General features: G+C 40.5%; 1 protein-coding gene across 8 annotated transcripts; it reads left to right on the forward strand.

The window, feature by feature from the left end:
- The first annotated feature begins 244 nt into the window (after positions 1-244).
- Positions 245-22,009, forward strand: LOC124276221 (rhodopsin, GQ-coupled-like). 8 transcript variants are annotated; one of them, XR_006898453.1, is made up of 4 exons: positions 245-480; positions 14,335-14,474; positions 16,256-16,383; positions 16,836-18,449. XR_006898453.1 is itself a non-coding variant. In XM_046711885.1 (4 exons), exon 4 carries the CDS (start codon positions 20,786-20,788, stop codon positions 21,986-21,988), a length of 1,203 nt encoding a protein of 400 aa, XP_046567841.1. In that variant the 5' UTR covers positions 251-480; positions 14,335-14,474; positions 16,240-16,383; positions 20,676-20,785; the 3' UTR covers positions 21,989-22,009. The 8 variants fall into 8 exon arrangements, 6 of the variants coding, with proteins under 6 accessions (XP_046567841.1, XP_046567840.1, XP_046567839.1 ...); XM_046711885.1 differs by lacking the exon at positions 16,836-18,449 and adding an exon at positions 20,676-22,009 and having other exon boundaries at positions 251-480; positions 16,240-16,383; XM_046711884.1 differs by lacking the exon at positions 16,836-18,449 and adding an exon at positions 20,676-22,009 and having other exon boundaries at positions 251-480.
- Positions 22,010-24,260: the final 2,251 nt, after the last annotated feature.

A 24,260-nucleotide genomic window follows, 5' to 3' on the forward strand; every position in this document is an offset into this window, starting at 1 on the left:
CCATAAGGTGAAGCCCATTTCTTGTGTCCCCCACCGTGATATTGCTGGATTATTATGAAACGATACACTCACTCCTCCATAATACAAACCCATATATTGGACGATGAGAGCTGTGTGTGTGAGAGATGGCTTTAGAACAAGGGAAGTAACTCTGTACGGCATATGTTGTACTCTATTTCTCTTTATCGTTTATCATAGGGTAGTATATTTCGGGAGGCGCGGCCCCTTAAACCCGTTGTGACGTAGGTAGTATATATATAGCGCGGCTACTTCCTCCCCACAACGAATGGAGACTTGCGCATGAATGTGTCTCTACCTCAAACATTCAGGGCAGTGTCGAGAGTTCAGTTCCGGGAGTCGCCAATCCCAGTGATAAGCAGCGGGTGATTGACAGATCTGAACACGCTTGAGATAGCTTTCGATCGTTGTATGTGAGCTGGATGATTCGGGATACACGGAAATGTGAACTCCACGATAACGGTAAGGACGTGAACTTTGATAACCATCCAGTGGTCGTATTATCTAAACCACAACGTTCTTTTACAGAGAGAATTAACTGACATAAAACTGCTCGTAGAATTATATTCATTAGAAGATCCAACAGTAGAACGTGTAGCCAGAAACGTGATGTTTTATGACAAATGCGGATGTGGAATATGTAACTTCATACCCTCAGCCTCGTAATAATCCACCCTTGTTTATCTAAGCGATATAAAACAGCTGTCATAGCAGATTCAGTTTGATCGTGAATCATACTCTAATTATTAAATATTATTCATCAAATATGAATATTAATTACATGAATGTTAGATATCAGTTGAAAATTAGAGACAATAGTCTAGTATCACATTACGTGATATGATTTATTGGATTAATTGTTGAAAGATTTTGTTTTAATTAACTATTTTTGTGACTGAAAGACATTATTTTTGTCACATTGCCATATTACCAAGAGAATTTAACGAGCTGTATTTGTGTCCGTTTATATGACGTAACCGTTTGTCCGTTCTGTATAAACGTTAAATAGCATTTAGACTAAACATGTCGACAGCTGTTATACGAGAAGAGATATGTGTGCCGCTAGCTACCCCGGTATGGCTGCAATGTGTACACAAGCATGGCGACGACATACTGTAAACAACCTTCGGGTATGAAACTGTACGCCCTATGTGTACACTCACATTACGTTATTGCACATCGTGCACCATTCATGCTGGTAGAGTTCACCGTTCACCCTGTATAGGATCGTCCACTGATTACAGTGTACTGTATAGTGATATTGGCACAGATAACCTAAACTGCGTTGTAAACGGCTTGTACACAACGATGTTTAATTGTTGTAAAAATCAAACATCGAGAAATCAATCGCCGATCTGAATGTATTGAATGTATTTAATACATGCAGGTATTGTATAGCAGCTGTATTTTTACTTTACGTTTCCAGTGTTTCGGCGAGTTTAAAGCTTATCAATTTTGTAATTTATTGATCTAATCCAAATTCAAGTGTATGTTTTAGCTTAGCAAGGTTTGTAATGTCTTGAACAAATTCAAATTTCAAGCGTATACTTTCTTTGCTCGGCAGTTTTGTAAGAACAGTCTGACTCACCTTTCCTGCAATCCGAAGGTAGCACATGTTGGCTCGTCGTTTGTATCATCATTATCTTGTCCTGACCGAACTGACCGATGAAGCTTCGGGATGACGCGAATGTTTGTTTGTTTGTTTGTTTGTTTGTTTGTTTTAGGCTGCAATCAGCAATTTCTCACCTACATGACGACGGTTTGTAAATAATCGAGTCTTAACCAGCCAGTTCAGTGATTTACCATGATGATAATATGTGCAAGGGTTGACTAAGATATAGTCTCTAAAATGAGCATATCAATATATATTTAACTATTCAAGGGGCTGCATTTAAGTTTTCAGTATGACTGCCTCGTTTTGAAAAACACTTTGCTGGCCATAAGGCTAGTTACGTTCGCTCGTCACTCCGAAGTCCCGGGTTCGATTCCCCACATGGGCACAAAGTGTGAAGCCTATTTCTGGTGTCCCCTGCCGTGATATTGCTGGAATATTGCGAAAAAGCTGCGCAAAACTAAACTCACTCACGCACTCACCATAAGTCTAGTATTTGATACTCAAGATATGTAGTTACAATTTGCTAGGTTACATTAATGTTGACTTCGTTTCGCCCTTTAAGGGACGTTGGGGTAGCCTAGTAGGTAAATCGGTCGCTCGTCACGTCGAAGACCCGGGTTCGATTCCTCACATGGGTTCAATGTGTGACTACCATTTCTGGTGCCCCCCTCTGTCATATTGCTGGAATATTGCTAAAGGCCGCGTAAAACTAAACTCACTCACTCACGCACGCACGTTTTGACCGTGTCCTGAAAGAAAGTTTCTTACACTAAGGTTATGTTTCCCATGTTCTTAGAACAGGTCAGCTTCTCTGCACCAACCCTACCCCACTCCCCACTTCACGTGCTTGGTACGGCTGTGTGTGCTGGCTGAGTGTAGGGATAGCTACGGTAACTACATGTATTAACATATCTCCATTGCATGTAACTATCCCACCTGTATCTGATTTCTCTATACGGGAAATGAACTGACACCTCTACCCCTTCGTATAATCTACGCTCTTAACACTCTTAGCGTTTATCTGTAAATATCAAAGTAGATCTATCAATGTCTTGTAATTGGTTAATTGGTTGAAATGTGCATGCACAACAACCGGATGTCATGTGTGGTAATGTGTTTTGAGCTGTAAATGTAAATTACCCCCTACCTAATCTACGCTGACTCACGAAAACGTGCTAAAAGTTTAATTTCGGGTTTAAAAATAGTTGGAAATATAACCCTAAATATTTCAGCAATGACTAGCAAGATGTCTAAAAAAATCTGTTAAACTCACGTCTGGATATTCGTGCTCTACACCTCATCTGGATAGTTGGTTGTTATGGGATATGTACACATGAAGGTTATGGTAGTATTAGTTTTAGTGGTTAAGACAGAGTTGCGTCCCTTATGTGTGCCAGGATCTGCTGTATGCATCCACACGCCAGTTGGTTTCAGGTAAAAGATGAATCATCAAAGTTCATCACTTTTGGATTTTCCAGCACAGAAGGGCGTAGAGATCAATGGGGTCCGATTCTCTCGGTTACAATATGAGAATTCCCAAGATACCCCTTAAATGGTTATACTTGGTGACAAAGGTCACGTGTTACACAGATCGTCCAATCAGAAACGTAACCTGAATACATGTACTTCCCCTATCGAACAATCTCGCAGTATCAAGTTAATTTTTTTTCAAAACTGCACTGGCTGCTTTAGAAAGCCGCTAATTGTCCCCACCTTATTACTATTTGCATCTGTCTCAAAATTAAATTTTTGTTTGTGTGCATCAGATTACAGACCGAGACAGAATTGCGACACAATATAGGTTGAACTAAACATCAATCAATCCGCCCTACATTGTGCACATGGATGATTAATCCTAAACCCGCTACATCAAACGAGCCAAAAAAACCTGCATCTTTTAGTCGCCTAGCAACGAGATAAATGATGACAGACAGGACCCAGTTGTTAAACCGTAATGAATTAAACCGTAACCAGACAACTGTGAACGTCCAGCATTCGTCATCCCGACATTGCTATGTTCCACAAAGAATTATTTTTCCTAGTGGGTGTTCGGATAGAAGCTTCGCGGCACGTAAACAGGAATGCAGCGGAATAACTGCTGTACATATCTTCCCTTTATATAAAATACTTGAATGGTAAAATACAGTTATTTTGGGGGGTTAGATTTCCCTGTTACCTATTACAACGATGTTGAAATATACAAAAATATACCTGCCTTCAAGGCAACATACATTTTGCCGATTCCTGTTATCTCTGCAATTCAAGTACGTTATAGTGAATCAGCGTCGCGTTTATCATGTTATTTGTGCAACTCTGTAGGCTAGAGCAATCAGCAAAATTTTGGATTTTCACCCAAAGAGCACCAGCACAGATCTATGAATTCTGGATAGTTGCTTAGTGCCGACTGTTATATTTCAGCCAAATGACGGTACTTGTAAGGAGTATTTCAGCCAAGTGGTTGCCCTTTGAGAAGCATATGATCCAAATGACTGCGCTTTCAGCAGTAACTCCGCCAGCTTCAGACGCTTTGAACAAAGTTTTTCACAGTAACGACGTTGCTGGAAACAGCGTTTCAGTCCAATGACGGCGCTTGTAAATGGTGACTCTTTTGGCAGTCTATCAGCCAAATGAAGGGGACTGTGGCTGTATTTCTCTCTTGTCATAGAGAATATGGGAATATGACAAATGGGATTCAAGCTGTACCTTGGTATTCGGCAATAAAGACTGTTACGGAGTAATGAGTGAATATGATTTTACCGTACGTTTAGCAATACCCCAATATGTAGGTACGGCCGCCAGAAATGGACTTTACACATTGTATATGTGGGGAATTGAACCCGAGAGTTTGGTGTAACGAACAAACGCCTTTAAATACTACTGGTCTACCTTTCCTTGCGCAGTACGGATTTCAAATAAGATCACAACATTTTAATGTCTATTGGGCCCGTAATAATAATAATAATGTGTCCATTTATATAGCGCCAAACTCCACACTAGGTATGCTCATAGCGCTAACAATCAAGGCACAGCACAGCACGTACCGTTTCTATTGTTAATTATTTCTTTGACTATAGGTATGATTCGAGCAGACCTAATCTAGTCATACACTCACTAACAACTTTAGTCAATTCTCAATCACAGCCAGGACGGGGTATTAGGAGCGTATATGTCCATTGAATCCCCAGGGAGAGCCACTAGATCTATATTTGTAGGGTTCCTAGAAAATGCAAATGGGTTGAATTGTAAACGCGCTTCATATTTCCGGCATATTTATGGCTATTGTCTTCACATTCATCTACAAGATGTGACTTTTTCCGTTTGGGTTTTGGTTTACACATGTGCACTGTCAATTTGTCACGTACACCCACTTGGCTTCACACGTCACGTTGGACCCTACGCGCAAACTAACTCGAGTCTCGGGCGTGATTATATACCGCCACCTACTCCTACATTGAAACATTTCTGAAAAGCGCCATCGCATCTTGATCAAGGTATGAGGCACTGATACCATGAATTACACACCTGTACATATCGATGATATATACTAGCCACAAGAAATTAAGAACCACTCAATTTTTTTCATATTTTAATCAGTTTAACTGTAGTAATATTAACGAACCTGGTGATCCTTAAAATCTTTTGAGTAGTATAATTTGACTTGAAAGACAACACGTAAGCAGGTACCATATGTACCTCATCAAACGAGCTACATGTATCAATGATTTGCTGTTCCTATTGGTATTTCTGGGCAGAAATTGTCCTGAACATACCCCTGTCCACACAAGTTCCTAAAATGAAGATGTTTCGTATACAACCTTTGATCAAGTGAATTGTTCCCACCCACTAAGCACAATCTACAGGGCTGAGGCACATCATATTTCATCATGTCAACTTGTGTATTGATCGTGCAATGGTGTATTGCAAATCACATTTTATGTCGTGCGTGGAAATTCCAGTTTTAAACATAGGTTCCTAGAAACCAGTGCATGTCGTACAGGGAAGCTGAATGCTTGCTGTGGTCGACTCGGTGGCCTTGTTAATAGCGAGTTATCGTACCCCGACGTCGTGGAACGGTGTTCATAATATCAACCTGGTCAAGGATTGATTATTAACGGGTGAAAATATTATAGGGAAAGACTTCCGCCTGTATCTCCCCTTAACCTTAACCCTAACCCTGATAATTTAATGTATGTATGCACATTGCCATTTTGAAACGTATCTTATGGCCTCTATTCAAGTCATAAGGGGGATACGGGCGGAAGTCTTACCTATTATAGCTGTCATCCTGCTGATGTCGATTTTAAACAAGCAAACAAACAACACTATTTGTCGGTAGCGTGTCATATAATTGCTCCCAGTACAAGTCTTATGTGTGTTGCAATGGCCTGTGATTCCTAGATCAATAAAAGAACTTTAACCGATCAACAGTGGCAGGGCGGATCCAGATTTTTTTCAATATTTAAAAGCTGAGTATATGTGAGTCATGATCATAACAGCCAGATGGACTGGTTAACCTGGCCACCACGTTACATAATGTAATGGATTAGCCACAGTATGAACGGAGTCGTTGGAGTATGGAGAATATCTCTACCCGGAAGTCTGATTAATTTCCTGATAACACTCACATCCCGATTACTGACACCATCAATATTTGCCTCAGGGTAGCGCCGTGAACACGCTCGTGTAGTAACTGTACAAGTGAACATCTCACTAGACTACTCGTACAGTAACTGTTCAAGGTAAGTGCTTCAGTTTAAACGTCGTTAGCTGGAAGCTGCATTTCTCTGTGAAACATGAGGCTGCAATATGGCCATTGATGTAAATTTTGCCCGCTCTTGCTCTGTCCCTGGACAGGAAGTTAAACGTGTGTGGCAGTTGTAGTTGTGACTGACGTGAGTTTCATTCTGCAAGCCCGGTGAGATCCACACATTTCACTCAGCCGACTAGCCTTTTCACTGCCCCCCTACCTAGAGGTGGAAGGGAACAACAGTTACCATAGTCTACTTCTTCTGGTACCACCAATCCTACGTTCTCTGGGCAAACGATCCTGCCACTGACGCGATTCATTTGGATCTCCCGTTCAGTAAAACCCATCCTTTCGGGTCTTCTGTTATATTTGTACGTCTATCGAAATTCCGGACATTTTGGGTTCATACAGCGATAACACAATAGCACAGCTGAGCCAATTGCTTATAATATTTTATACCCAAATAAGGATAAATCTTAAATGGCAGTCGTGAACACGGACACCCATGAGGAGGAAACGGCAGAAATATTATATATTTTAAAAGATAATATTGTCTTTAAAAAGCAAGAAGGAAAACGGTTTCTTAGAACAGCCAAGTATTTTGGGAAGTCCAGACTGAATCTACATACAAACGACAAACCTTCACAATGTGTCTCTCCATGTTTTCACTTCCTTCGTAATAAGTAAGATCATTGTGAGGCATGTTATAATCAGAATATATCTCTCGGTGTTTTATTTCCTTCGTGATAAGTTAAATCAATGTGAAACTGGCCGTTAATGTAAACGTATCAATATTCTGTTAAAATAGTGAAAGAATTTGGCATATTGTAAATTTCAAGAGCTGTATAACAATTCAGCAATTAACACGAAATACAAAGGATTTGAAGAAAGCATCTAATATTGTACATAAATTCATAAAAAGCCTCTATAAATATTGATTACCTAGTTCTCATGGTTTATTGTTAATACTTAATGTTTGAACGTATTGTAAGGAAAGTGGTATTGTTTCAGTTTGCGGACAAAGCAAAGGAAGACGTCAAAGATCTCTACGATCAATTTCCTCATTTGTATTGAAAAGGATACAAAACTACATATTCCGCGTATCAAAATACTTCCCTTTGCTATATATCCCGAGCATTTGACAGCATTCAGACATTTTTCAAAGCAAAACCTTATCAATCTGGTTGGAGTTGTCAGCTCGATATATAATTTATGATTATTGAAATGAACAGATCATCTTATTGTGCCGTATACGCGCCCAACGATTCCTTTAAAAGAAGAGCTGATTCCACAAACAAAATACCCAACTGCTAACAAACTGTATAATTCAAACAAAGTTATCGTACTTGATGTAACTCCAGTATATTTTGATATTACACCCAGTTGCAGCCGCACGGACCACTAAAACGACAATGTGATGATTCTGTTTTGAAGACGGTGGAGTAGAGGGTGGTTAAAACATTGGTTAAAACGTTAGCTTGCTTCGCCGAAGATCTAGGTTCGATTCCTGTGGTTGTCATCGTGCGATGAAGCCATGCCAGGTTGCTCGGACCTACGCCCTCAAAACCCCATTAAGTTCTATTCATTTAATTTGTTTGGGTCCATTTAAACTCGCACAGGGTGGATATCATTAGTATTATAGTCTTTATTTCTCAGATTGGTTACCAATAGATTCGTGACCCGTGAAATTCCCTTTTGAATCGGTCTTTGACAACTCATGTTTTTCGTAAGAAGCAACTAACGAGAATGGCTGACTTGTTTGGTGCATGTCATGTTATCGTAGATCGATGCTCATGATATCAGTCACTGGATTGTCTGGTCCAGGCTAGATTATTTACAGACCGCCGTGATACAGTCGGAATGTTGTTTAATGGGTGTTAAACAACAAACAAAATATCAGATCCGCTCACCAAATAATGGCTATTAAAAACTTAACTGTAGTGTACGTTTGATCTAATCTCTTTATAGTAGGGGCAGTGGGGTAGCTTAGTGGTTAAAACGTTTGCTCGTCACGACGAAGACCCGGGTTCGATTCCCCACATATGTACAATATGTGGAACCCATTCCTGCTTTCCCCCGCCGTGATATGTGCTGAAAGCGGCGTAAAACTAAACTCACTCACTTACTCTTTATAGTGCATAAGTGCTAAATCCAGTATAGAAAATGACATAATATTTGCTTTTCATTTCCCTTGTCAAACACTGTCTGTGAGTTGTAGATCATGTCTGCGTACATTTCACCAGTGTATATATTGTACACAAGATGGTATTTGGTTTCTCGTTTTCGTTGCATATGCCAATTGCAATCCATTACCAAATGACGTTCAGAACATGACAGACTGTGAACATAACAAACAGCTCTGCGGGTCAGGAAAATAAATCAAATCAATTGGCTGCTTCTATTATTTGTCTTTGGTGCTAGCTGGTCTTGAAGTCTTGCATGTGACGTTGTCCGTGTGGGCGGTTGCTCTCGACCCAGTCAGTGTAACGAGGTTTGGAAGCTGTCAGGAGGGTTTCAGTTTCGTCTTTCGGTTCTTCATTCGGCCTGTTTCGTTTCAGGCTCATTTGCAGTTCTCTGCCGTTGATGGATGAAGTAGTTTCTTGGAGTCAAGGTAGGATGTGGCGTTTATGTTCTAGTTATATTCTCCTGTGATTGAGTCAGTTTATTCAGAGCTCCAGATAAGATTTAGCTCATGTGGGTACTGTACCCAATGTATTTTTTTTTGGAGTGGGTATTATGAATGTTGAGTGGGTATTTAATTTGCCGTTACCCATTGCTTTCACATATGTGCGTATTTCAGTCATTTTACTCACCTAAGTATTATGTCATTGAGTAAGTTTACTAAGCAGGTATGTTCTGCCTTATGTCATACCTAATCAAAACCAACTTAAATATAATGGAAATGATTTCATAAAAAATCACTCATCCTGTACTGAAAGTACAACATTTGCCCTATACTAACAGTACAACTTGATAGCAATCGATGTCTTTTTCATTACGCAAGCGATTTTTATAAATATATTCCGTACTCATTTGTTTTCAACTTTTTGCGTATCTAACATTTTATATGCGTAATTGGTACGCAACAATTATTTTTTCAATGCGTAATTGGAAATTTTCTATGCGTACTTTACCCGGATACGCAGCTTATCTGGGCCTCTGCAGTGAATATTTGTTTGTTTTGCCCAGAGTAAACGTATGTAATGACATTGAGACGCGCTTGTTTGGTCATGAGGATCTTTGAAAAGACTATATACTTTTTCGTGAATGGAATACGTTTTCGCAATCATGATTGATGACGACTGGATCATTCCAACCAATCGATCATCGAAATTAATCGGTTAGGGTCATGTTTGTGTTTTCAGTGAAAAGTTCAGTAAGACGAGATCACGCGTTAAACAAATACACCCAGTTTCTCCATTTGGCTCTTCTCGTTTTTAAAATAACATACCCTTCCTCCATTGCAAAGATATAGGTTGTGAATAGAACATATCAGAAGACGAATCTGTGTCCGTATTTCAAAATACTAACACAATGTATTGTGAAATCTATTTTAAAAGAACCAAACTACGTGTCTGTATAATGGAAAAATATACCTAGCCCCAACAGTTGCATGTAGAACAGGCAAGCCTCGTCGTAAATGTGTTCGCTCGTTGCGTGAAAGGGTTGGGTTCGATTTCTCTCATGGATACAATGTGGGAAGATTATTTCTGGTGTCCACCTCGGTGGTTTTGCTCTATTATTGCTAGAAGCATTACTTTTGTTGGGTTGAGTCCCATCGAACCAAATACTTTCTAAATGGCATTGTGTATTCACAATTAGCTACTACTGAACGATAAACGGATAAGGAGATAAAATAAGTGTACCTTACATATATCTTCCGCAGGTCACACAATTAAACAGATCTTTACGTACATGCAAGAACGTGCACATGGGCTCAAACTTAGCATGTGAAGATGCCATAATAGGTATGGCATTTGACAACTTGACATAGTTTACACGTTCGTTTGTGTGCCTTCAAAGAAATTGCTTTGGACTGCTTAATCGGTTTGGCCTTCCGGTCAATCTTCGATTGGTGTGATTAATCGGAGCATAAATAATATTTCGCAAGCTGCGTAAAGGAGATCCCAGGTGTAGCGAAAAATGGGGTAGCCTTGTGGTTAAAGCTCGTGCCTCGTCACACCACGGTCCGGGTTCGATTCCTCGAGTGGGAATAATGTGTATAGTGGCGTAAAACCTGACTCACTCACTCTCAGAACAGCTGTACAAATATCTACGAACATCTCATTACGGGTAATTGCTGTACCTTTCATCAGGCGATCCTTCAAAGTTCGCGAAAGGTCGCTATGGATTGACATGTAATGGGGTGTCCTCAAATCTTTGTGTAGCGGTTGTAAGCCCTAAATGTGATTTTAATAGATGATGCAATATGACACCACAAATGCTCGCAATTGTTAGTGACAATAGGTTGGTTGGTGGAAGGTGTGTGTGTGGCTTTCATCAGCACATGCAATGTTTTCTTTCATTTTCCCTCAAACGGTGCCATTTGTAACACATAGAATAACCTGAAATAGCCTTTGGCGTATAACCTCTTTCTTACGTATACTTAGCCAACGACAGATAATCAGCTCAGACGAGGGCCTTCAACCGTAATGTAATGAGGATTATATTATCCATATACAGTGGAAACCGCCTAAGTAAAGACCTCTTAACTAAACAGACCTGATAAGTAAACACTTTTCCTTGGTCCCGGCAAATTTCTTCATTAATTATCACTATTAGAGTCCTGTTAACTAAACTTGGATAAGTAAACAATACCGCTTAACTAAACGTCTTCCCACGGTCCCTGGAAGTAAATTACTTAACAAAAGAGACTGGATAACTAAATTAGCGATCACCACATAATCCGACATGAGGGGCAAGTGTCAGTCTCCAGTTAAACAAACATCCTACTTACAGCTCACTGGGGTCAAGCAGTTGACAATACACTGACAGCTGGAGGCCAGCCCTGATAATGTGTTCATTGTTACATATGCATACATATACATGCATATGGTTGTCTTTTGCAGATTTTTATAGGTTTGGATAAGTAAAATACCTGATAAGTAAACAATTTTGGCGAGTCCCTTGGAATTTTACTTATCAGGTTTCCACTGTACTAGTATGTGGAACAGCGGCCCTGGCATGCGGAGTGCACACACTTCCATTGTGTTGTAATCTGCCGTCAGAGGTTAAGGCGATAACAGTACCCAGCAAAGAATACTTGCTGTCTTCCTGCTTTCGAAGTGATGAATTCAACACGCTGCACGAGCATCTGCTATTGTGTATCTTTATTGGATTATAAGGTTCAAAATATGCTATACATGTATAGTCTGTTTGCAATGAAAACGTACCGATGAATTTCACTTTAAACAAAAAAGTAAATCAAATTTAGTGAAATTAAGATTGCGAATCCTCATAATTTTACCTTGCCAAATGAACATTTAAATCTCAAAATTTTACTCAACTTAGGATAAAAGTTGTTAAACAAACGATCATAGAACCAAATCGCTATTGTTGGTTTGTATTACAAGGGGGTAAGCGCAGTAGATGGAACAGTGAAACAAAGGCACGTGCGGTACGTGATGAGCGTTAACTTAGACCAGCCCTACTTGTTCTCGGTGTTTCATCTAATGTGCATACCCCCTTGTAATACAAACCAATAAAAACGATTTGAAACTATGATCGTTTGTTAAACAACTTTTATCCTAAGTTGAATAAAATTCTGAGATTTTACTTTTTATTTAGAGTGAAATTCATCGGTACGTTTTCACTGCAAACAGACTATAGATACATAGACCAACCACAGCTTTGAAACTTGCCATTCAGTATCACCAGTATCATCATGTCGCTTAATTTAAGTGAAACTGCATTAATTACCCTTTTTCAAACCCAACAACATACCCTTCTGTGGCTGGTAAATGGGTTGTTCCATTATTTTATAGGTCAAAACTCATTTCCCATTCTGCCTACCGAATTTTGTGTACTGTAGGCAAACTGGGATGTAGGCAAATGGGACAGTCACTGTAGATAGAATGGGACGTAACCTCCAATACTTAGTCGGGGCATTACACCGTTCATTCACAAGGCGAGGCGCTTTACGGGGATGGATAATCACCAGCTCGTGTGTTGTACCTGTCACCCTTAAAAACAGCGACTGTCAATATAGAATAGTTCTACTCTTAATATCATTGAATCTTTTTAATCAATATGGGAACAAAAATGTGAGTTAGTAATTTAGAATTTACGCCGCTTTAGCGATATTCCAGCAATATCAAGGCAAGGGACACCAGAAATGAGCTCCCAATACTAAGAAATCGAAACTGGACCATCGGCATGACGAGCAAACGCTTTAACCATTAAGCCATCCAACCGGCCCGAACAACAATTTGAAAAAGGAGATAGACCCATGGTTGATGTTGGCAAAACGTGAAACCTACATGAAGTGTTTTTTTAAAGTGATGCATTTGATACGGGTAGCTGGAGTTAGCAGTGTTTCGGCAACTCCTTCCAGCATAGTACTGTTTTGATAATGCTTGTGATTTCATTGTCCAAAAAATGTTCATGCTTTAACTTTCGTTCAACCTTGAGTTTATATGACAGTTCCGTCAACCGATGAAAGTTCGGAAGAGTGCATTCTATTGTTCCAGAATAAATAGATGTAATGTGTGATTCACGCGTTTCGAGTTCCTGTTACAGAGAAAATATAAATGGGTCAAACATGAAATGTTGTGAGGACTGACTGACTGACTGAGTTTGGTTTTACGCCGCTTTTAGCAATATTCCAGCAACGGCGGGGGACACCAGAAATGGGCTTCACACATTGTACCCATGTGGGGATTCGAACCTGGATCTTCGGCGTGACGAGCCAACGCTTTAACTACTAGGCTACCCCTCCGCCCTGTTGTGAGGAGAGATGGGGTAGTCAGGTGGTTAGAGTGTTGTGTTCGTCATGCTGAAAACCTGGATTCGATGCTGCGTATGATGTGTGAAGTCTATTTCTGGTATTCCATCCCAAACCCCCATCATGTTATTGGTGAAATGTTTTCATAAGTGTCGTAAAAGCACTGAATTATTGTGAAAATAAGTGATTTGACATTTTCAACAGAATCACGACACAGACACAGTCTGGGTCAAAGTGCTGTACAAAATAGCACGAAATATTCAACACAACCTCTGAATATAAGTAAGACATGGGGCTGTTGAATGACATTTGCCATGGAATCTGGCCATTTCACAGCAAGGCTTTCACAGCGTATCCTATTTTCTGCTGGTAAGACTGCCTTCTTGAATCTCATCTCAGTTGACAGTAGACACATGCAGGAAGTATTCGGCACGAATGGCGGCAAAACACGGATAACCACTCTCGATAAATCCGTGGAATGTGATAATAATGAGATAATAATTCTGTCTTCCAGAACCATTCCGTGGACTTGTGGTAACATTATCATAAATTTAGACATGGGGGTAATCGTGTGATGAGTCAGTAACAAAGTATACTACTGGATCACAACTTCTTCTTAATTGCAGAGAGAGACGTAGACTGTCTCCCAGTCCTTGAACCGCAATATTTTATTAGCTCTCCCTGCAATGCTAAAGTTCTAAATGAAGCAAGTCTAGAATTCCTGAGGTTCAGGCTGAATTCCCCCATCTCACTTGGTCTTTTTTTTCAATTTAAACGAATTTTTAAAAACATATTATTTCAATCAAAATTATATATATTTGATACTAAACGCTAGTCTATGAGCGACGTTTCAATGTTCATTATTATATCGTTATCAAGCTGAAACGTCGCTCTATGCATTAAACAATAACAAGACGTTGTTATCCGTAAATGTGTAAAGACCGTAATATCCTATATGTCACAGTTCGTATTACATCATCAACCTGACACCAGGTCAAATCTCATTTACAGACCGTCTCGAGTGCGTAGACCCATTTGTTAACACGCTGACACGCTCGACTGATTCCTGACCTTGCGACAAAAGTACCGGAAGTTGGGATCACGTGACCTCACGAAATCGACCGAGGCCAGACGACTCGAGAGGGAAAGAGGTATGTCGTATTTACTCATGTTATCAAACGGGGGTAAGTTGTTGATATTCAAACAAACCGAGTGGTGGTCGTTGGAAGTTGTCCAGGTGGATCTGACAGACTTTTGTGATTTGTGAATCACGCGTCCCCTAAACATCAACTTCAATCGATTTCCAGTCCTTGGAATTTGATTACGTGAGACAAAAATTACTGATTCCTTATCAGGGCTTATCGAATTTCAGAACCAGAAGGTTACCGTGGTTCACAGATTTAAAGTGTAATATGTTGCGCGAAATTGTTATTATGTGTTGAGTCTAGCAACACATGGGAGAGAAACAAAATTAATAATTTGTTATCTTGAAGTACTAACCTATACAAATACTTCCGAACACCCCATTATTACACGATGTCATCAAGCCCCAATGAGACAAGTCTAGATTTTCCCCAGACTCTGAATCTAACATCTCAGTTTCAATTTAAATTGAGTTATTAGTTTCTATCAAAATTATAAAATATTCCAAAACCAAGCGTATACGCCTAGAGGTAGACTGACTGACTGAGTTTGGTTTTACTCCGCTTTTAGCAATATTCCAGCAACATCACGGCGGGGGACACCAGAAATGGGCTTCACACATTGTGCCCATGTGGGGATTCGAACCCGGGTCTTCGGCGTGACGAGCCAACGCTTTAACCATTAGGCTACCCCACCGCCCCTAGAGGTAGAGGTCTAGATACATGTTTCTATGGCCCAGGTTCGTATACATGCGTTCTCTTACACATTCAGAAGTTTAAACGTATCTATAATGTAATTTAGAATGTAAGAACATTTCATATTACGTTGTTTACGAATGTGGTCAAGTATCTAGTATTCTGAGTGATATACGAGCAGTTTACATGAAGTAAATTAACGTATCAAGTGTGTCGCAGTTCCAGATCCCCGAGTTCTGAGTGTTATGTCCATTTACCCAATCAATGATGTCGCTTTATATCCGGTCGCCGAACAGGACATGTTCGCGGTGGTAGTACATGGTGCCTCCGTTATTGCAATCACTTCGATAGTCTGTCTCACAGTCCCTGAACCACATTAATTTCCCTACTGCCAAGCCCTCTCTGCAGTGCTAAAGCCCTAAATAAAGCAAGTCTAGATTTCCTCAGGTTCTGAATCTCTGGTCTCCCTAGGGCTCCTTTTCAATATAAATGGGCTTGTTTGTTACTATCAAAATTATATATATTCAGAGACTAAGCCTTAGTCTATCACTTCGAGTTCCCTCCGTTATAGATGTATTGCACACCCGCGTCCAATGCGTTAGGACAGTACCGGGCAATCGAAAGTAGACACACCTGTTGGATCGTGGGTAGAAATTAATCGAAGTGGTTAGTTGGTAGAGATGTGTTATGATAGCGCTGTTTAGACCATACGTGTGCAGTTAAAACTGTTTCTCCCAAACAAATATTCTGTCGGTTCCTTTCAGTTCAGTCATACGTGGTGTCAAATAATTGACTCATTAACACACTTTAATTTGCATAAAGAATAAGCGTTGCGAATTTGGATTTTCACTTTTAAACATGATGAATATGCAATTTAATACACAAACACTACCATTCCATGGATCGGATTTTCCCGAGAAGATCCGGGTTAGAATTGTTTATCACCAACCCATGCTTGTCGTAAGAGGCGACTAACGGGATCGGGTGGTCAGGCTCGCTGACTTGGTTGACACATGTCATCGTATCCGTTTGCGTAGATTGATGCTCATGCTGTTGATCATTGGATTGTCTGGTTCAGGATTGATTATTTACAGACCTCCGAATGTAGCTGCAATATTGCTGAGTGCGACGTCAAACCATCCAAGGGTCGGATGATCATGTTCCATTACTTGGTGCCAGCGTTTCCGCGAGAGTGGAACTCTAGGCATTGTATCATTCACTGGTAAGTTTGATCCAAATAGGTCATTCATAGGCCACCGTCACATAGCTGAAATAGTGTCAAATGCGGCTTCAGTGAAAAAAAATTAAAAATAAAACGCTCCTACGCGGAGAATACTAATATATCCCATTGAAGTACGGATAGCGATAGACTAACGTGTAGATTATGAATCTCTATATAATTATGATAGAAACAAGCAATTCCGTTTAAATTGAAAAGAAGCCCCGGTGAGATGGGAGCCTGAACCTGAGGAAATCTAGACTTGATTCATTTAGGGCTTTAGCATAAGTGAAAATAATGCGGTTCGGGGAATGTAAGACAACTAGGACGTCGACTGTATACACTGAATATCTCGAACATGTAACTGTATATGAGAAAATATAAATTAATATAAAACGTAGAGAAGCATCATTCTTATTTTCACCAAAGATAAAGAACATTTTCCTCCTTTTCAGTCGCGCCTATCGTTGCATGGCATTTCTCACAACACACAACCATTACGTGACGCAACGCATCACGCAACACGTCTTGTTTCAAGCAGGTTGTGTATAACAGCCGCTCAGTGACGAATAACATATGACGTTGTGTATAAACACGGAAGTCACTTCGAGGGTTTCACCGCACGTGCAATTAGAGAGGAAAAATGTTACCTTCCTTTCCTTGGATGTATTTTGGGTTGAAGCCGTCGGGCATACTTTTTTAATATGTTGATTAATGTTTACCTTGAAGATGAAAGGTCCTTGTATAAAGTCAGTTTCAGAAATCCACTCTCCGTGTGCGTGTGTGTTGACGACCTTTTTCAGCCCTCGATGGAAGTGCTTGTGCTTTTGTCTTTTCATAAACATGCTTGCTTTTTTTCGTCATACTGTCATCAACTTAAGTATTACATAGAAATAGTGAAAGTCCGTTAATGCATGGTGTTTGTACCCCAGTAAACTCACCCAAATAAATATTTACGGGGATAAGATATCTTTTGTACGGAGACGTTCAATTTAAATTTTTTCGAGCCCCGGATTCTGTTCCTGTGAAACTGAAGCTTAAACATCAGTATGGGAAATACTCAGAGAAAAGAGCGCCTTCATTCTCGACATAATGGAAAAGGCGTCACAATTTTAAATATGGAAAATATATGTTTCATTTTGGTAGCGGATCGGGTATCTGTGTTTGTGTTTGTTCCGGGCAATCAAGAGCACTAATTAATATTTGGTATATTCTGTTCATAATGGACATACTAGTTTAAGCACATCAATAAGATAATCGTGCTCCATGTTAACCCGACGCCGGGGATCGGTGCTCGTGTTATCAACCACAAGTTTTGTGTTGTAAAGAATCGAGTATAACAGGTCGGAATAGTATAGCTGGTTTAGTATTGACTGTCCTGTATAACAATATACGCGCATTTGCTCGACCACCAGTGAGTATCACCTGTTTATATTAAGTGTTTTGACCAGTGTCATAAAGTAGATAAGTCCTCCGGGACCAAATGTCTTTACAATATAAGGATGCTTTAAGATCTGTCAAGATCAAGTTGTGAAATCATTTCATCCGCGTGGTTAGAAGTCAAATTGGTCTTCAACAACCCATGCTTGTCGTAAGAGGCGAGTAAATGGGATCGGGTGGTCAGGTTCGCTGGCTTGGTTGACACATATCATCGTATCCCTATTGAGTAGATCGATGCTCATGCTGTTGATCACTGGATTGTCTGGTCCAGACTCGATTATTTAGAGTCCACCACCGTACCATATCTGGAACCATTGCTGAGTGCGGCATTTAACAGTAAACTAACAAACTTGTTTAAGCAACGTCAACTGTAGCACTAAGTACAGCTGTAACATAGTATTGTTATCAGGCACGACAAATTCATTTCCGTGTTCGTGACCTGTCAATTAGTATTATCTACAGTCAACAAAACAGTTCTTCTTTTCCGTTTAACGCCAACTCGAGGACATGAGAGAATTTACAGAACACCAAAAAACAACCGAGTTAAATATTTTGGGATGCAACACGATGTTTAGTGTCACTGTTTTATCCTTTGTCTAATTGGAATGAATAAATCATCCTGGTGTATATCTGGAGAATCACGTTCTGTGTGTATCGTCAAGGCTGACCTCCCCTGTTTTCTCTGGCATACGCAGTTCGGGATGATAATCAGAGGACGTGTAAATTAGGTGAGGTGAGGTGAAATTGGGTTTAACGTCGTGCTTGAGAATATTTCGCTCATATGACGACGTGCATGTGTGTGTATGTGTATGTGCGGCTGCTTGTACTAGCCCAGACTGAAGCTGGTTTTATAGTGCTAGCCCACTGAGATACCATGCCGCAGTGAAGCATGAATACCACACTCAGACACATTATACTGACTCCGAGCCGACCAGTCCTTGTTGTATTCATTAATGCCGAGCGCCAGGCAGGGACCAACAAGGACCATATTTTAACGTCTTTTGGTATGACGCGGCCGGGGATCGAACCCGCGACCTTCCTCTCTCCGGGGGCGCTCTAACCACTACACCATGGAGGCGGTACGTGTAAATTAGAGCATTGCGGTGTCAATAACATGATCGTTTAATGTACACTTTGGATAATTGAAAAAATGAACACACATGGTTGTTCTCTGAGAGTTCATAAAGGGGAACAAATATACTTCAATAAGGTTTTAGGGCACTCACAAACACCTCACTCTCTCGAGTACATAACAAAACGATTTTTTTTCTGTAAACTGTGGACGAATTATAAATGCCTTCGTCATCACCTTGATTGTCTCTCTTGCTGTAACTGCCATCCTGTCTAGAACTACCTCTGGGACACATGTAAGAGAAATATATATACATGACTGGCTATTCAGATAAACAGTGAGTAAATACTTTTATTAGAAGGTGACACAGGGTAGTATTGTTGCTGTTAGTCCCTGGGAGGTTAAACCTTTTGGTGAACGTTAATTGGGTGATTACAGAATTAGAAACCGAACAAAACTTGACCTAATTTGTGTTATGAGCGCTCTGATTGCTTGGCACAATTACTATTTACAAAAATGTTGATTATTTTAAAACATGTACCATATGGGAAGGTTTATCACTGGACAGAATAATCTCGTGAAGACTATCGGTACACACCTCTGTATGAGTCACTGGAGTGATACTGTGTCGCCAGTAACCTCACATAAACATGCTACATTGTGACACCCTTGGCCATGTCTTAAAGCTTCTCGGAAATATGATAGTATGCACCTATCCCAGTGCTGCGTCAGCGGTGTTGCCAATAGCTTTAATCCGTGTCACGTTGACCCGAGTGTGTACACAGTGACGCTGTCATCCCGCCGGTACCGTGTAGTGGAGTTTATCAATATGTTGTGGTCATTGCGACGGGGTCAGTAAATGTCGACATATTCAAGGTCAAGATGGTGTTTCTGAAATGATGGTGTTGATGGTGTGGATCAAAAGGGTATATTGATGAGTTTAGATAAATTAAAAACGGAAGAAGACTTTATGGTACAGTATTACAGCTTGTCGTAAATTGCGAAATGTATTGGATAATGTGAAATCCATTGTGAGCTTATTCTAAAGCGTGATAACATTCTTTAAAGAAAAAGAACTTCTTACCCTGAATTAATGATGATCAGTTTCATTAAAATGTACAAATAATTTATGATATCTGAATAATTTTGTTTTATCATTGTTTATGATCATTCATCATTATGAAATGCCCACAAGTGCGATTGCACGCCTACATGGGTCTTTTACGTTCACTTCATTCACTTTCAACTTGTTTCAAATCACAAAGCGCTGATGCATTCAACTCCCCAGCCTTGACTTTACAGAGTGAGCGAGTGAGTTAAGTTTTACGCCGCTTTAAGCAATATTAAGCAATATCATAGCGGGGGACACCAGAAATGGGCTTCACTCACTGTACCAATGTGGGGAATCGAACCTGGGTCTTTAGCGTGACAAGGGAACGCTTTAACCACTAGGCTACCCCACCGACCCCGACTTACAGAAGAAAGCTGGACTATGAGGTGTTACTTAAAGATCAAGATAAACGATATCCCCCGCACTTCAAGCCTGTTGTTCCACACGTGTATCGATTTGGTTTTTTTTGTTGTTGCTATTTTAAGGTGTTTTTAGTAGTATACAAATGTAGTATGTAAGTAACTTTAAACCCGTGGAACAAAAATAATATTCACCAAATATTGGCTTGCTCTTATTTTATATTAATATTTGTGTTATTATTATCCACTTGGTTATATTCAATTGGAAACATTTAAATATTGAAATATTTATCCACAATTTTCTTCATTGCAGACAATCGACACAATGCAGTGGATGGATTACCTCCCTTGAATACACATCGCGCCCTCCGGATATAAAACTAATCTCATATTCAAAGGATATATTGATTATAACCGCAAACGATGGTTGGAGACAGTTTGAATGTCACCCCAAAGACAACTGTAATACCTCGAGGAAATGGAACTTCGTTCCCTGGATTATTCGACTACGAGACAAGCACCAGTTTCCTGACATCGGCCAATCACAGCCAACTATTGCACATGGTCAATGACGAAATCGCCACGACACTTATTCCCGCAATGGTGTGCATTGGGGTGCTAATGGTATCCGGATTTATTGGTAACACTCTCGTATGGTACGTTTTCTCAACAAAACTCAAACACAGTACTCAGAATTTTCTTTTCGTGATCTTGGCGATTTTTGATCTCATGAGTTGCTGCGTTGCCATGCCAACGGAAATTGCCGACATGCGGTATTACTTCACCTTTGACTCTGTTATTGCTTGCAAGATCTTGAGGTTTCTAGTAGCTTTCCCAACTCTGGCGTCCAATATTGTCCTGTTGATCATCGCTGTTGACAGATATAGAAAAGTGTGCCGTCCCCTGCATCAACAGATCACACGAAACATTTCCAAGAAGGCGGTAGTCTTAGCTGCATTTGTCGCCATCTTGTATTCCATCCCTGCCCTGTTTATTTACGGTAGACGTTCTGCTGTGACCAGGATCCCTGGCGTCATTGGAAACGACTGCTCAACCAGTGACGCCATGACAGGAAAACTCTACCCAATGATTTACGAAATCACGTTGAGCGCGTCGTTCGTTATTTTCACCGTCACCCTACTAATACTGTATATTTTAATATGGAGAGAAATTAAGCGACACAAGCAATACATGAAAAGGAATGCCAACTACAATTACGCCATGGTGTTGTTGATGGCTAGAGACAGATCTGCAGACAGTTCGTCCTCGACCCCTGGCACGCCTCGTTCTCGATCTCAGTCACATGACATGTCAAATGCCACGACCTCTCAACGACCTCTGTCCTACAGGGGTCAAAGGACAACAGTCATTGCATTTCTTGTGACGTTTGTTTTTATTTTGAGTTTCGTGCCGCATTTATGTCTTATCATTTCACGAACGATCTTGAAGGACTTCGATCACCATTTGCATGGTGCCAAGCTTGTGTTGTATAATTTATTTATTCGTTCGTATTTTGTGAACTCTGTTGCAAATCCAATTATTTATGGTGCTATGAATTACCACTTCCGACGCGAATGTGTCAAAGCGGTCAAAAGATTTTGCTTTTGTACTGTGAAATCGAAATAAATATGTTTTGTTTGCTTCAAATATACGTTATGTAACCACAATGTCACAGAACCTCGAGAATCTAGTTATAATTTCCGAAATCGAGTGATTGAGTTTAACTTTCCGCCGCTTTTAGAAATATTCCAGCAATAACTCGGCGGGGGACATCAAAAATGGGCTTAGTTCCGACATCGAGTCAGAGAGTGATTGAGTTCAGTTTTACGCCGCTTTTAGAAATATTCCATCAATATCACTGCGGGGAACACTAGAAATTTGTTTCACACATGTTACCCATGTTTGGAATCGAACCCGGATCTTCTTCGTGGCGAGGGAACGCTTCAACCAATAGGCTAGGCCACCGTCCCTTCTGAAATCAAGGAACCAACATAACAATGTCCTCTTTTCTTGTCACTGTACATATAATACATGTTGAAATGATAATCAGTATCTGTGTCAATACCTGTGTACAAAAGCATCATTCTTTCAGCTTATCAACTCTACAGATAAAAGGCTACCATTTGGATCTCAATTCAGAGACCATCAGGCGAAATCCTGTCTTACCTGTCCAAACTTAACAGGTACATGTGAGAGTTTTATGCATAGGGAGCGATATTGATGTGCTGTGTGTGTGTGTGTGTGTGTGAGAGAGAGAGATAGAGAGAGAAGTTTGAAGGAAGAGAGCTTGGCTGCAATTCTTCCAAGGGCCATAACTCTGTTTGTAATGCGTCAGTTTCCCCCGTCACTGATTCTTGATGTTCCTCAAGTGCATTTTGTCATTGTTCTATTGTGTATCATAACACTGGCTTCCTTTCATGGAGGATCGTTTTATTGCATTTACCACTACAAGGAAGTGAAATTGAAATCTCGGGAAAGTGGAAATTTTCATCGAAATGGTGCACAAGTTGGACGCTTTGAAACGGTATTTCCGTCATAACCCGCCGGATCAACTTCAAAACATAAAATGGAGTTGACTGTCACGTTCTCAAGTCACGTACCTCCCTTCGAGTACGTACAAACATAACAGGAAGTTACTCCTTAACGCGATACGGATGTGTGGTTGGTTGGTTGAGTGTTGTTTAACGCCGCACTCAGCAATATTCCAGCTATATGGCGGCGGTCTGTAAATAATGTAGTCTGAATCAGACAATCCAGTGATCAACAGCATGAGCATCAATCTACGCAGTTGGGATACGATGACATGTGTCAACCAAGTCAGCGAACCTGACTACCCGATCCCGTTACTCGCCTCTTTCGACAAGCATGGGTTGCTGAAGACAAATTCCAACCCAGATATTCACGGGTCCATATGGAAGGAACGATTTTACAACTTGTGGTTGACAGACCTTTAAAACAACCTTCTATTGTGAAAACATTCGGTCTCTGAGGACTTGCCTGTGATATTTTATGACACTGATCAAAACGCAGGTAACGTCCAATCCATCAATATGGCCTACAGGGAATGGAATTGGAACAGTTTCTATCAATCCATTAACCGATTGGAACTCCTTAGTTTCTATCCAGTTGTTTATATTGGCCATCAGGAAGAGTGTTTGATCTTTTCTTTCGTTGCTTGGTATTCCAGCACCATTCTGGTCAGAGGCTACTGGACCGGACAAACCTGTGGGTGACATCATGCGTAGCGATGTACAAAAACTGTAATACCATGACATGCATCACTATGGGGGCGGTTGGGTAGCCTAGTGGTTAAAGCGTTGGCTCGTCACGCCGAACACCCGGGGTTCGATTCCCCACATGGGTACAATGTGTGAAACCCATTTCTGGTGTACCCCGCCGTGATATTGCTGGAATATTGCTGAAGCCGACGTAAATCCACACCCACCTGACCATTCGATCCTGTTAATTGCTTCTGACCACAAGAATAGGTTGTAACCATTGTCGTTACAGGGGCAGCAGGTTGACTTTAAGCGTTAAAACACACACACACACACACACACACACACACACACACACACACCTGTGTGACAAAGATAACCTGTGGATGTCAATATTCAACAGCAACTAGGGGATCATACTGTAAGGATGATCAACATGAAATGATAGTTCTCCTTTGTTAATAATATTGGCCATTACGTCACGCTCAACGTCCTATTTGTACTCATCCCTGAAGATCCGGGTTAGAACTGATCTTCAGTAACAAATGCTTATCGTAAAATTCGACTAACTGGATCGGATGGTCAGGTCGCTGACTTGTCATTGTTTCCCACTTGTGTAGATGGATGCTTATGCTGTTGATCACTTGATTGTTTGGTCCAGACTCGATTATTTACAGACC

This window comes from Haliotis rubra, unplaced genomic scaffold, assembly GCF_003918875.1.
Source record: "Haliotis rubra isolate DU_JTF1 unplaced genomic scaffold, ASM391887v1 Scf207, whole genome shotgun sequence".
NCBI lineage: Eukaryota > Metazoa > Mollusca > Gastropoda > Lepetellida > Haliotidae > Haliotis > Haliotis rubra.